The sequence below is a fragment of the Chelonoidis abingdonii genome, chromosome 4 (genome assembly GCF_003597395.2).
Source record: "Chelonoidis abingdonii isolate Lonesome George chromosome 4, CheloAbing_2.0, whole genome shotgun sequence".
Taxonomy (NCBI): domain Eukaryota; kingdom Metazoa; phylum Chordata; order Testudines; family Testudinidae; genus Chelonoidis; species Chelonoidis abingdonii.
The window spans coordinates 22,681,853-22,696,578 of record NC_133772.1 but is presented as its reverse complement, the minus strand read 5'-3'; the positions used below and the strand labels follow the sequence as shown (position 1 = coordinate 22,696,578).

The following is a 14,726-nucleotide window of genomic DNA, read 5'->3' as shown; positions in this document are numbered from 1 at the left end:
AGGCGTATATGGAGATATACCTATCTCAGAGAACTGAAAGAGACCTTGAAAGGTCATCGAGTCCAGTCCCTGCCTTCACTAGCAGGACCAAGTACTGTCCCTGACTGTTTGTTGTTGTTTTGTTGCCCAAGATCCCTAAATGGCCCCCTCAAGGATTGATCTCAAAACCCTGGGTTTAGCAGGCCAATGCTCAACCCACTGAACTATCCCTCCCTCCATAAGGAACCACTGTTTGCGACTCATCATTTTTATCAGGTGTCATCTGGCTATGTCCAGCGTGGCCCAGGGCTAGGGCTCCTTGGTGCTATGAGTAATAAAAATAAATAAATAAAAATAATATACCTCAGGCCTAATTCTTTTTTGCTTTGCACTATGTGTCATTTACATTTATGCAACATAAGTGGTAGCATTTCACATCCTCTTTGCACAGGTGAAAATGGCTAACAATTGGACCAGAAGTTGGTTCAGTAAAAGAGCTCACCTCACGCTCCTTGCCTCTTAATATCTGGACCAACAGGCTACACAATGCACTGCAAACAACACCGTTTAGAGGCAGTTACAGTTGAGGCTGTTTTTGTGAGACTGCACAATGCTCATTAATCCATGTGCTTCAGTTCTGCTACTACTTCTGTCTTGACTCTCACCCCACTTTGCTGCTGCCCTCAATCTAGACCTGCAGTGGCTCAGACATTCCAGTCCTGGGCCCCTAAACAGCTCTCCTGATATCCCCAAATGCGATCTGCAGGTCCTTGCACCATCCCAGCCTTGCATTCATTTGGGTAGACGCTAGCAACCCTGTGCCATATTCATGTGATAAGCTCTAAATTATCCTGTAGAGATTGCGCTGCGAATACAAACTCATGTGATTTGTGAGTCACAGCAGGATAAAATACAGATGTGAATAGCTAGCATGTTACAACAGCTGAACCCACAAAAAAGCATGAGAACATGAACACATATTGGGGCAAGGACAGGAATAGACTCCATTTTTTCTTCTCGAGCCATACACACATACCCGGGGATCAGGTGACCGGTCATAGATTCCACTGACATTGGTCAAGAAAACCAATCGCTGGGGGAGAATTCCCTGGACAGAACCTGCAAATGAAAAACTGTGCAAGCAGAAAATCTAAAGCAACAGGTTCCCTAGAATTTCAGTAACAGTTCAAGGCCAGTCTCTTGTGGGTGTTCTCCCATTGCTTCCTGTCATGAATATACACAGTCACATAACTCAGAATCCTCTCCTCAGCTTCTGGCCTCCTTCCTATGTCCCTGTTGCACAGTAAGGGATCAAGGCTGAATCCTGCCCCTGAACATGTGGCTGGACAGAATGAGCCCAACTGTGGTCACATCTGGTTATGGTCACAAGTGCCTTCAGTCCTAGTCCAACTGTTATTTTCAGAATAAGCCCATATTGGAGCTTTTGTGCTGGTTGGGCCTGTTCCCAATACAAAAGCAGGGAGGCCAGAAAGGTCAAGTTGGGGCTCCAGTTCCCTGTACACAACCCACAGTCAGAGTGCATGAATAAGAAGACATTCCCAGGAGATTCCCATATGGACTCTCAGGAGATCGGCTCCTTTAGAGATTCTCTGCACCTGTCAGAGGTCTGTCTATGATCACTCTGAGCTGACAGCAGAGGAGGAAGGGATGGTATCACCAGCATTCAGCCCTACTGTAGAGAGGTCACTCTCACAAGACAAAACCCAACAGTAATCTTCCGTGGATGACAGTGAGAGATTCCCCCACTTCCATCCCACCTGGGGAAGGCGGACATCTTACCTCGATGATAGCATCCCCCAGATAGATACAGCAGTGCGTTTCAGAGTCCAGAGCACAGTCCCATGCACGACCGGAGTAGCCAGCATCCAGAGCGCCTTATGGCAGAAATGCCAAGCCTGGCGTGACTTCTGCCTCTGTCTTCCAGCTCCAAAAGGGCTGCAAGCAGACACACATGTTGTCATGATCTAACAACGCATCCCAGCTTGTGGCTTCTCCCTCCCCCTCATCCCAGTCAGAAACCTTGTAGGCATTCAACAGCAGATCCACAGCTTCATTTCTAAGGCATGTTACATACCTGTTAACCCTCTGGAATTCTCTGTGTTGTGTCTGACAATAGGTGCCAAACACCACAGAAGAATTAACCCAGTTCCCAGAGTCTCCTATCTGGTGGCCCAGACTCACAGTCCTAAGTATGTCCTCAGCTGCCCTCCTCGGGATTCAAATCAGGATCCTTACAGTTTCACAGCCAGCATGGCTACCTGCTGTGCGCACAAAGGACGCCCTCCACTAGCTGAGCTGGTAGGATTATAAAAGTTGGAAGTTGTTCTTTCCTCTCTCTCATATCTCCTGCTCCCAGCACCAGGTATTGCACTAATCCCTTTCCGCAGAGAGGGTAACCCCTAGAGAGCAGAGAAGGCAAATACAGGATGCCCCTTACCGAATGCCACCGCTGGAGAACGCCGCATACTTCACAGCTGCTCCGTCACCAGGTGTTCAGCTGTGGAGAACCAAATAAGCATATTCCCAATCGAAACAGCTTTTCTGTCTAGTGCCCACCCCACACCACAACCTGCAGCATCGGTTCAATAAACCCAGGAGGGACGTGAGCCAAAGCAGCCCCCTGCGTTTCTTAAGCTGTCTCACCAGGCGGTACGAGTCCAAACGGCACATCTGGAAGTACCATATCTCCCGGCCACCCACCTTAACTACCAAGGGTATGTGGAATACAATTCCTGGTTCTACAGCTGCTCCTATTGTTATGCCATCCAGATGACCGGCTGCTGGTTGAGTGCATTGGCTCCTTTCATTAGTTTCTTCCATGGAGGATTTTGGTTTGAAGCACAAATGGACTAGGTCTGTAAAATGGTTGTTGTGCCTGTGATTAGTTTTGGCACTGGTTTCTAGGGAGAACTTTCCGGGTTAATTTTAAACAGAAGCAAGATTTCCAAAACTGGTCAGCACCCAAGAGCGCTTGGGCTCTTTGGGCAAACGGGCCTATACAGACCCGACTGTGTTTAATCATAGGCAGTGTCAAGTGGGTAGAGAGGGAATTGGGAGCCAGGACTCCTGCGTTCTGTCCCAATTCTGCGCGCTCTCCTGCTTGTGGATCTCAGTGCCTTGGTTCTCCCAATATATAAAATAGGGATAATAATACTGGAGCTACTTACAATGCAGGAGAGTGGCTGGAAGATGAATTAGTGACGTTTGTAAAGTGCTTTTAGGTTCTTACAGAACTGGACATGGAATCAGTTCTGAAAAGTTCAGGTATGACTGTGATCTGGATTTTGGCTCAGGCCCGGTATCGCTACTGAAAAGAGGAGGTTGCTCCTGGCTATCACTGGAGGGACAAGGAGGTTTCACTGCTGTCACCATGATGCAATGAATCCCAGCCAGGGGGGGCACAAGAAATAGCAGTTCAGTCTCCAGTCCACTAGACCATGCTACCTCCCTTCTTTCTTGCATCCTCTCCACCTTCTTTTTCCTTCACTTTCCCTTCTTCTGATATTCCACTGGTAATATGGTGGCTTTTCTCCATGTGTGTTATTACAGAAGTGACACTGGCGTGATTACTATGGTTTAATCTTTACTTTCTTCTGCTCTGTGATTATGGTCTGTGCAGTGACTCACGCCAATTTTGCACCTTGCAAAGTCATATGCGGACTGTGCAAAGTGGGTTATAAATATGCTAGCAAATCTACCGAGATGCCTCCACTCTACTCCAAGTGGAAACGTTTTACAGCTCCTTAACACAGGAGCAAATCACTTTTCGAGCAAGGTGCAAATCCAATGGAGAAGCCAGTACTCCATAGTACGGTGCTACCCTTCTGCTGAGTCTAGGGATGCTGAACCAGAATACGTTAACTGGAGCTGTAAAGCTCCTAGGGGTGCCTCTCTTCACGCTAAGGCATATATCTGAAGAGGTCCTGACCATTTGTTAGCCAGAGCGTTCCAACAACTCTTACATAGATAGGGATGCTTAACCGTCTGCAGGGCATTGTATACTAGTCTGACTTTCCTGAATACCACTGGAATTGTCAGTATTACTTTCTATCTAGATTTGGTGTAGGGTAGGAAATCGGAACAGCTGTATTGCAGCCCTAGAGGTGGCTGATGTCACGGGCAATGAACTCATTCCCCTGTGTTCATTCATTAAGTTCAAAGCAAAATGCTTTGGGATACTTCAGGAAAAGCAAGCTAATAAAGGTATATTATTAAATTGTATGATTGTACATAAATAATACATATGCAAGTTAAGAATTGCAATAGCTGAAACCAGTCCCTCTCCTATTTACTCTGCCAGACCTGACAGTTCCTGCCTTTCTCTGAGATCATTCACACCAAAACATTGGAAGGCTATAGTTCTTCCAGGTGGCCAGCTGCAAGGCGTCATGGAAAGGCTTAGCAAGTACATATGCATTTTCTCATCTTAACAGTCCTCAAGCAATTTGTTTATTTGTTGCCCTGAAGACTGCATCATTTATTCATAGAGAACTTCAGTGTCAGACCAGAAAGATCTAGTTGAACAGAGCGGATACAACTTATACAGGTCCCATGATGATCTAGGAAGCTGAAAATTTGGCTCCCCAGGTCCTGGGATCCGCGTGTGAGAGACAGAAGAGATTTCCTGGGTTATTCTCACCCTCTGATGCCCTTCTGATCCATGGAACTGGGATTAAGGGTGTGTGACCAGCGCACTCCGTGCACCTTGGCAAGTCCCTGACTGCTGCAAGAGTCCCTCATAGCTGTGGGCAGCTGAGTGTACACTTAGAGCAGAACCTAAAGGCTTCTCTAACATTATACTGAGGGTAACATCTACACTGCACGATTATTTCGAATTAGCTTATCCGATATACAAAACAGAATCTAATGAAATCGGTTAGCACGTCCACAGTGGGATCAACAAATCGATTGTTTGCCGTCAAATGGTCCAAGCTACCATCGAATTTCAAGGAGCGGTGCAACTGTGGGTAGCTGTCTCTCAGCTATCCCATAGTTCCCACTCCGGTTGAGAGCACAGTGCGTGATTGGGCAGAAACAATCTGCTCTTCACCGCAGCAGCATCAGCCGTCTGCCAGCAGCATCAGTACACAGAGGGTGACATTTACAGTAACCAAGGAATATTTATTTAACTTTTCTTTCACACGTCGGGGGAGGGAGGGACTGACGAGCTTTCCTGAACGCATGCAAGAACAGCCGTGTAATTAAGCTCAGACATTGGGCGCGCTCAGGCCAAGAATGCAAATAGTGCTGTGGAGAATGTAAGTGTAGTCCTCCTAAACCCCTCCCTCCCTTCCTCCTCATGACCACGACGTGTTGAGTCTCTCCCGATAGTCAGCCTAAACATTCCCGATCGTAACATTATCCCATTATACCTAGTTATGCCCTCGTGACCCACCCTAAATCAATTCTCTCCTGCCCTGGTGTTAACACCTGCCAGGAATTCCTAGACTGCTGCCATAAGCCCTGTATCACTGCTTACCGACAGTCAGCTCTTTTAACCTTTCATCATGAGTCATTTGCTGCACTGCTGGCTCTTCCCTGAACTCCACCATGAGGCTACTGTAGGAAGCCAAACTGGAACCTGGATTCAACCAGCTTCTAAACCAGGGGTAGGAAACCTATGGCACGTGCGCCGAAGGCGGCATGTGAGCTGATTTTCAGTGGCACTCACGCTGCCCGGGGCCTGGCCACCGGTCCGGGGAGATCTGCATTTTAATTTAATTTTAAATGAAGCTTCCTAAACGTTTTAAAAACCTTATTTACTTTACATACAACAATAGTTTAGTTATATATTATAGACTTAGAGAAAGAGACCTTCTAAAAACATTAAAATGTATTACTGGCACGTGAAACCTTAAATCACAGAGAATAAATGAAGACTTGGCACACCGCTTCTGAAAGGTTGCAGACCCCTGTTCGGAAACATCTTAATGTGATCTGGGGGCCATTCCTATTCAGGGCCTAGTGGTGCACTAGCGGGAGGTGTCTAGGGACCTCTTGTTAAAATCCAGCCAACATTTTTGCAGGGAAGATTGGGTGATTACTTTACCAATGCTGGAGCCCCGCCCTCTGGATGCTGCTAATTCATTCCTAGCAGGGATGGCTCGTCTCTGGGGCTCCTACCTGCATTTCCCCTACTCTGCCTTTGGAATGGAACTGATTGCAGGTGTCTAGTAATACCACCCTTTGCCCAGGGGACTGTCCTGTTCAGCTCCCCTACAATTTCATTGTTCCTCTTGCCTCCTTTCCAGAGTGGAACACTGTGCTATACTTGGAATATTTTCAGGAGCAAAACATTTATGGCGAAAGGACACTTATGAGTCTGTTAGCCAAGGGGTGACCTTTCTTCTCATTTTTGTTGATAGGGGCAATAAATAAATTCCCCTGGCAATTGTCCCCCTCCCCGATCCTTGGGGTCTATCACTGGCTAAAGGGGAATATTTCTGTGGAAGCCTTATGTTAAAATACTGGCAGCTCAGGCTGCCTGATGTGCCTTATGAGCTCTATCCAGGAATTGCTTCCTCCCCCACTGAAATGGGGCAGCAGTTTGGTACAGCACAGCAATGCATCGAGACAGGACCAGGGAAGAAGTGAGGAAAAATCCCGTATGCAACTGAAACACACAGGAATTGTAGGGAGGCAGAATGCAACTGTCCAAGGTGGAATCTGACCAGGACACCTGGCCTGACACCCTTACTCCTGCCAAAAGTGCTAAGGGTTCTGTAATGACCACAGGGGCTTTGGTTTTATAGGGCATCCAAAGGGCAGCACCCCCAGGGCATTGCTCCAGTCTTGGAACAAAAGGAAGGGTGCCCCCTACTGACTCAAAACCATACTGGGTTTTCTTTGGTGGTCTCCCATCCGAGTACTAACCCAGCCCATCCCCACATAGCCTGCAAGGTTTCTGGATTGCAGCTTGAGGTTAAATGGCTGCAGGCCACTAAAAATGTGACCCTAAAATGTTCAGACCAAGATACACCTGGCCCGTTTGCTCAATTTATTAATTTCAACCCAGTTCCCTAGTGCGCAGTGCCCATGCCATCCTGCAATGAGCCTGCCAGACATCTGGCTGACTGGGCCTTGCACCCTCCTAGAGGCAGCTGCAGGATTTAGTCACTTCCGGCACCTCCCTCCCACTTGTGCCAAGTCAGAAAGGAACATGCCGGGTCCAGGGAGGTCAAAGAAGCAAAGTAGTGAGAAGGCCCAGGGTGAGGGGACAAGGGCAGGCAAGAACCCACTCAGTGCCACTAATTCCTCGACCCACATTGCATGAAAGATGCCCCACACCCTACACACATGGTGTACCATGACTCATGTGGGCCACAGAGCGAGTGCTCAAGGCCGAGCCAGTTTCTGCCAGCAGCGCACAAGGACTCCAACCCATGGCAGCGCAGTAGATGCTGTTGGTGAGCGGTCACCCCCCAATGATCAAATAAGCAGCCCTGACAAGTGGGTAAGCAGGCTCCAAGCACCCTTCTAACCCTGATCTCATGGGACTACAGCGACTGGGCAGAGATGGATCCCTCCCCCACGCCACCTTGCAGCACTGCACTCCGGCTATCTGCATTGGGCAAGGGCCATCTTCCCTGGAACATCAGGTGGCAGTTGTGGAGCCAGCCTCCCAGAGCTTGGGGTGGCTGACCAGGGCGGATACAGGGCTAAGTGTTGCAGTACGGGTGCCTTACACACAGCTAGGCTGGCTAGACTCTGGCCCATCTACTATGACAGAGTGGGTAGACACACCATGTATGAGGCTTTGCAAGTCATGTTGCATTAGTGCCACAAACATATTGTCTTTGGACACTGAGTAGAGCTGGAGGTTGCGTTCAGCGTATGAACTGCATCACCAGGTTGTCTGAGCTGCTATCACAGAGTAACAGCTGCAGATGCGCTGCTATGGAGAAATGCCCAATCTCACACCTGGTTCTCTAGCATTAAGGCTCGTCTATCAAACGTTCTTCATACAAGCTTGGCTCGCTCCATCCCACTGCTCCACTGATCCCCTCAACCTCGACCATGACTCTAGATTCCTACCTCCAAGCCTTTCACACTTCCTTATTCTTCGACAGCACCCTCATCTGAAAATCCTTCTCTTCCCACGTCTCTTATAATCAGACAGGCCAACCCCCAAACCCCAGATCCAAACAACACTTATTGTGAAAGCCATCCCAGATCTAATTTTGGCCCATCTTTACTTCGCCCCCCTCCTTCCACTGTCTGCTCTACCCTTTCCCATCCAAAGCTCCTTAGGCTGAGAGACCACACCACAGTGACTAACTTCAGGGTATCACAACACTGCACACTAAGCCCAGCTCTGTTCAGGTGGAGCCCTAGTCCCCCTTCCGTCCACACACAAATTAGTCTGACTCAGGTCAGTAAGCACTCAGGACCCTGGTCCTAGGAGCTTGCTGCGGGGAGTGGTCAGAGTGAGAGTCCTGCTGTGACTCTGGGCCAAGCCCTGTCATTTTGCAGTGTGGACATCGATCAAACTGCAGACCCGAGTCACAAGATCTGCATAGTGCAGTGTGGATGCGTTAGCACAGTTGCGAGACCCAGGCCTGGCAATTGTAAGCCCAGGTTTACAATGCAGTGTGGACGCTTCGAAACACGGACTCCACAAGCCTGGGTCCTGCAGACCCTGCATTTACAATGAAGTGTGGACGCTTGGATAAGAACATAAGAACGGTCACACTGGGTAAGACCAAAGGCCCATCTAGCCCAGTATCCTGTCTTCTGACAGTGGACAATGTCAGGTGCCCCAGAGGGAATGAACAGAACAGGGAATCATCAAGTGATCCATCCTCTGTCACCCATTCCCAGATTCTGGCAAACAGAAGCCAAGGACACCCTCCCTGCCACTACATACAAACAACCTAAGATTGCACCACTAAAGTCTTATCGCTAATGACCCAAAGCAAGACAAATTTGAACCCAGGCCTCAAGACAGAATGCCACTCTATTAATCCAATGTATTGTCTAGTCTGCTTATATTAGAGTTTTTGTTTGGCTGGTTTGTTTTGAATGTAAACATGCTGACTTTCTTGGTCAGTATTTTGAAACAAGTGTACTCACTCTATTGGCTATCTGCATTATAATAAGGAAGGCGTGTGTTTATTTTCAATTTCTTCTTATTCTGTAGTCTAGCAAAACTGGAAGCGCTGCAGGGCTATGGTGCCGCATAACTAACCCCTCTTGCCAGTGAAGCAAGACTGACTCCAAAAGTCCTCTGAACCTGATTTTTGGTGAGATGGTGTTTTAAATTCTGGGAGGAATGTAAAGCAAAGAAGGTAAATCAGAAGGGAGTGGGAGACAGGTTTCAGGACTCTGAATGGCAAATCAAGACCCCCACCACCCCGTAGAAACGAAGAGAGTTAAAAATCTCTAGCAGATCCACAAGGCAAAGTGTCTAGTAGTTAGATCATGGGACAAGGTATCAGGACTCTTGAGTTCCAGACACAACTTACATGGATACACCTGTGTAGAGCAGTGTTAACATCTGCCCCCCCAGGGACTGCAGTGAGATTGACCAAGGAACAGAGCCACTTCCCTCCGCTAGGGGCTCTCATTTCTCCTCATCCCGGCTGTTCCTGGATCAGTAATGGGGAGCCCTCCGTGTCCTTCACCCCGGGGCCTGAGCCCGAGCCCTCGCTCGTTCCCTGGCTCGGATCCCGCTGGGGGGTTGTGCCTTGGAGAGCTGGGTGGGTGGGAACAGGCCGGGCCGGGCGAGCACCGGACGCCGGCGGGCCGCCTCCTACCCTGCTCCGTGCACCACAATGCAGCTCCCGGCGCCAGCTCCGCACAGCCCCCGCACGATGCCCCGCCCGCGGCAGGGACTCGGCCCGCAGCGTCTCCAGCTGGTTCTTCTCGTCAGCGCGCTGCCCCCCAGCTTCACGATGCAGCCCACGGCAGCCATGGGGCGCCCGCCCAACACACACAGCCACTCTGCCCCCCGCCCCACATACACCCACGCCCCCCCGGCCCGCCCACACACAACCACCCGCCACCCACGCAGCTCTCCCCCGGCCCGCCCACTGAGTGACATCATTTCCTTGCATCTTTAGCCCGTCGCACGTCCCCGCGGAAGCTCGCTGAATCGGCCCGCTGCCTGGGAAGCAGCTGGAAAGCGGCATCCTGCACGGCGAGTCCGCTCTAGCCATCCTCCCCCTCCCAACTGTTTGAAGGGATTGGAGGTGCAGGCTGGAGCGCGTCTCTAGTTCAAGCTAGCACCCGTGTCAGCTCTATTGCAGCAACCCCCCCACCTCTGTCCCCCGAGCCAGGGCTGGGTGCACCCGCTAGCTTCCCTCCTGCCCCAGGCTAGGGGCTGGGGTGTGACCCCTGTTACCAAAATGTTGGTCCGCCTAGCTGAGAGCCAATGACAGCCAGGCAGGGATAAGGAAAAGTTGCTTTATTCTACAGAAGAAAGGGGAGCCTTGTACCTTGGTACAAAAAGCTCTGCCGCCTACAAATTTCACAAAACTTTTTATACACAATTCAGACAAAGACCCCTTGCCATGTTAACACTTGATTGGTGGTTGTTAGATCCAGTACTTCCTGCAACCTGCTCAGCTAAAACCGACAAAGAACAGCTTCAACTAACTGCCTCAAAACTGATAAGGGGAGATAGTTCAAAAGTTCAGTTTACTGTGTACCTGAGGCTTCTGCTTTCCCTACTGGCTGCTTGTAAGCTGTTAAGGGGGCTACCAGTAACTTCACACAGTCCTCTGTTGCTGGCACAAAGTGCCAGAGGCTACGCAACAGCAGTTCGTGGCCCCCGATGCGAATGCGTAGCACTAATGAACATACTAGGGTGAAGAAGCAAAACACAAGTTTATCTGAGCTCAAATAAGGTGCGAGGAGAATGCAATTTCAAATCCTGCACACTAAAACAAGCAGTTTCTTCCTTTTATATCCCATGTTTACTACAAAACTTTTTCTTGCTGAATAGCTGATCTTCACTCCCCCTCCTTTCCCATCCAGCTGCAGTATCTTTTTTTCACTCAATCTTTCTGTCTTCACCCCCCCTCCTCCCCCTCTCTGCTGCTGAGACATGTATACAGTATCTTAAAACGGCCTTGAGCGTGCTTTAGCCTAGCTTCAATGTATTACAGCAGCAAAACTGACTATTACAACTGAAAACTAACTGCTAACACTACATTTTGCAGCTATTAGTACATTAGGTTACACTAGGTTACAACAAAGTGTTTAACATGGAAGAACAATGGTTCATTGAGGCCAAGCAGGAGGCTTCATTGGCACACTTGTGATCTTCCACCCTCCCGAGCTACCTAGATTTATGCCTAGTGACACCAACACCCTCTTCGGGCCTGACAAGCCCAGATTGTCAGACCCATCACGCACTTTGCGATCAAAGCTGGAGGGGATAGATACTGGTCTTTTGTATGGGCAGCAGAGTCCTAGTCACAGCATTACAGAGACATTTTGCACATTGCATTATTACCCAATAATACATAGGAAGAAAAGAGAGAAATAATCATTTGACATTGTACGGAAAAGGGTTAGTAAACCATTACCCAAGGTCTGGAGGAGGTCCTCAAAATTAAGGGTATGATCAAGAGATATAGCGTGGAAAACAACAGCTGCATTTTGTTTATACATAGGTCATCCTGATACCTTGTTTTCTCACTTCTGAGAGACGCCAGTCTACATATTGTATTAATCTACACAAAGGTCGAAAACCAACTTCTCACACAGTTCTTTTCCACTCGCCTCACACAATCCTTGCTTCTACGAAGCTCATGTTATTAAGGTTACAGCCAGTCCTAACTCTGCCACAACAGAGACTGTCATGCATTAAGATCTCCGACAAATCCCTGTCAGTTTCTTTCTGTACTTCCACACTCCCCCTTTTTGTCCTTCTAGTACAACAGATATTTTCAAACCTCTATTTGCATTAAGCGCGGATTTTCTGATTCTACATCAGATGTTTCAACCTTAGGGGGTTTGACTGGATGTAATGACAATGCATGATTAGCATGGACATGAAAGGTATCTATTATTATGTCTTTTCAACAACAACAACATAATCCTAAAAACTAAGCAATACAAGCCCTAACATTCCCATAGCAAATAATATGATGGGGTTGTTGTACGGTTTTGGTCACAAAGCACAATACGTCATACTTAGGACATGAAGTAAACATTCTATAAGCTGTATGAAAGCGTTGGTTTTTCAGCTAGATATAATATTTTGAAACATAAATTTGCCCTTTTACTTCAGAGATTCTTTTGAACCTCTGGTAACAATGAAGCAAATCTTGAAACCATTCAGTACTAAACTAGTCCAATTAAAAAAATAATCTGGAACCTAAGGCTACTTGCAAAATTCTATCTGCAGGCCAGTAACATATATGATTATCATGCAGGCAATGGAGATTAAAATGTATATCTTGCAGTGTGGTGGTTTTAACATACACGCAGCTATCATTAGCTTGAAAAAGTAAGGTGTCCTGTCAGGATAGTTCCTTGCCCTCTACATCTCCAGCAAACGTTATCAATGAACAGTGACAACTTCCCCTGGCTTCAGTTATGGATACACTGAAGCTGTAAGGAGGTTCTAACAGTCAAAATGTCCATTGACCCCTCCCCCCCCTATTCCTATCCAAAATATCAGGTGTTATTCTAGGGGCACTGACTTATAAAATCAGTTAGGTATACCAGGTGTTCTAATCTTTCCCTGATGTCTCACGGTGGATAATCCAGTCCACATGCATCCTCCCCACTGGACTGTTACCCAGGATTCATTGTATGTGGGAAGCCCACACCCACTAAAACCAGGTCCAAATGCTTTGAAAAGGGAGCTACTCGTAAATGCTCCACACTTCCACCCAGAAGTCTCCAAGTAGGTCTCCATGACCACGAGAATCAGATGTATTCCTGAATTTGTCTGTAAGGCAATGGGCCAAGGTCTTAGTGCTCAAGCAATCACTCCAAATTGGCCATCAGGGCCTGGTCATTCAGGAAATCCTGAATTTCTAAACATATTAGATCCCCTACAATTGCCTTTCCCAGCCTCCAGTGATATTCAATACCATCTTCTCCTTTGGTAGTACTATATCACTCGTCTGTTACTTTAAACTGTTTCTCAGATACTTTTCAAAGGCATTAACATTAATAGCATAGGAGGGGGTGTATTGCTATAAGGTACAAGGTTACGTTATTAGTCACTGGAATGGTTTCCCAATACAATAAAATTTCCAGTGGCAGAACAAACTCGATGGGGCCTATTTGTTCTGATTATTCACTAATTGGGTGACCAAACAACAATAAGGGCTTCTTTCATGTAAACCAGTACAAATTCCAGAATAGCCATCATATCTGCTTCACTTATGGAACCCATCAATTTCAATTACAGATCCTTGGGGTTCATTTTAGTGATGATTGATATATACTTCTATTTTCACTGATCCATTTGTTCTCCACTCAATTGTTCACTTATATGGGATATCCTGAACTTTAAAAATATTTTTTCTTTTCCAAACAGTCTTTAAATAAATCACTAAAGGGTGAAGGCCTTGGCCATTGGTAATATATAGCATTATCTGTATTTGGATGTATTACACGGGTGATAGTGTAATGGAGGAGATGGCAGAGGCAGTGGCAACAAGGTGCTTTGGTATTTGTTATTTAAAATCCACTTAAAGAGAGCAATACATGCTGAAGGATTTATCCAAAACACAGGACGCAAGCCTGTGGAATAACCCCCAGAATCCAATCAATACCACATTCCAAGCATGGGTCCACAAATTTCTTTCTGCCAGTGTATAATTTTTTGTTTCTTCACCAGGATCAGTTTCTTAATATCCTTTCTAGTCAGGAATTCCTGGACTTTGGCAATGTCAGTGGAGTGAGTGTTCCTTCTTCTTCTTCCCCGAAACAGTCGTGGTTCAGCATCCTACAGGGAAAGAGGTTACCAGCACATCACCCTGTAATGGTTTTGCTTCTTCTAGAAAAATTCAAAGGCACAGTAGATCTGTCAGCGGACAAGGGAGAGGTTACTAGCACTTCACCTTGTCCTTTTTCCCTGCTGTCCAGAAGGCACAGCAGAGCTAGGAGGAGGAATAGGCTAATCATCAGCAGGAGAATCCCTCCAAGGTGGAGAGGTCTTTTTGCAGTGAGAATCCTGGGTTCATGCAGTCCGTCTTTGGCACTTCACAGTGGTGTTGGTAGTCAGCAGGACTTAATAAGGGTCTTTCTAGCATGGAGCCAAAGCAGTCTTTGTTGGTGGATCTTTACATAATATCCAGTCTCCTGGTTCCAAGGAATGGTATGGCTGTTAGGGTCTTTGGGTAGCGCTTCTTTCACCTGTGAGAAAAGAAACCTAACACATTTCATTAGTGCCTGGCAGTGTTTTTTGCAGATCTCATAGCCCTTGTGGCCTTAGAATCTATGAGTCACGACTAGACTTGCCACCTCTGAGGGTACAAAATGCTGGGGCAGCAGGAAGGATCCTGAATCCATAGAGGACGGTCAGCTGACCGTGTAGAGCATTCTGACACGAGTTCCTAGGAGCATACCTTTTTTGAGTAGCTTGTGTAAGCGGGGGAAGGCCCTGCATTGTGGGGACTTTCCTGGGCCTTCGCACTACCCCGATGAAGTGGGCTGGCAAAGGATCTGAGTCCATCGCCCACAACATCCTTTAACCCAGAGGCCTCCCTGCCCTTAGAGGAACTCCCTTCCACTCTCCTGTCCTGGCAAAAGGCCCTTGA

General features: G+C 47.6%; 1 protein-coding gene across 1 annotated transcript in view; it reads right to left on the bottom strand.

Moving 5' to 3' along the window:
• The window catches only part of LOC116831541 (uncharacterized), a 41,815-nt gene extending 31,902 nt beyond the window's left edge, over positions 1–9,913 (bottom strand). The window contains 3 exon segments of the mRNA XM_075064712.1: positions 9,756–9,818; positions 9,820–9,868; positions 9,871–9,913. Coding sequence (XP_074920813.1) covers positions 9,756–9,818; positions 9,820–9,868; positions 9,871–9,913 — 155 coding nt within the window.
• Between the last annotated feature and the right edge of the window lie 4,813 nt (positions 9,914–14,726).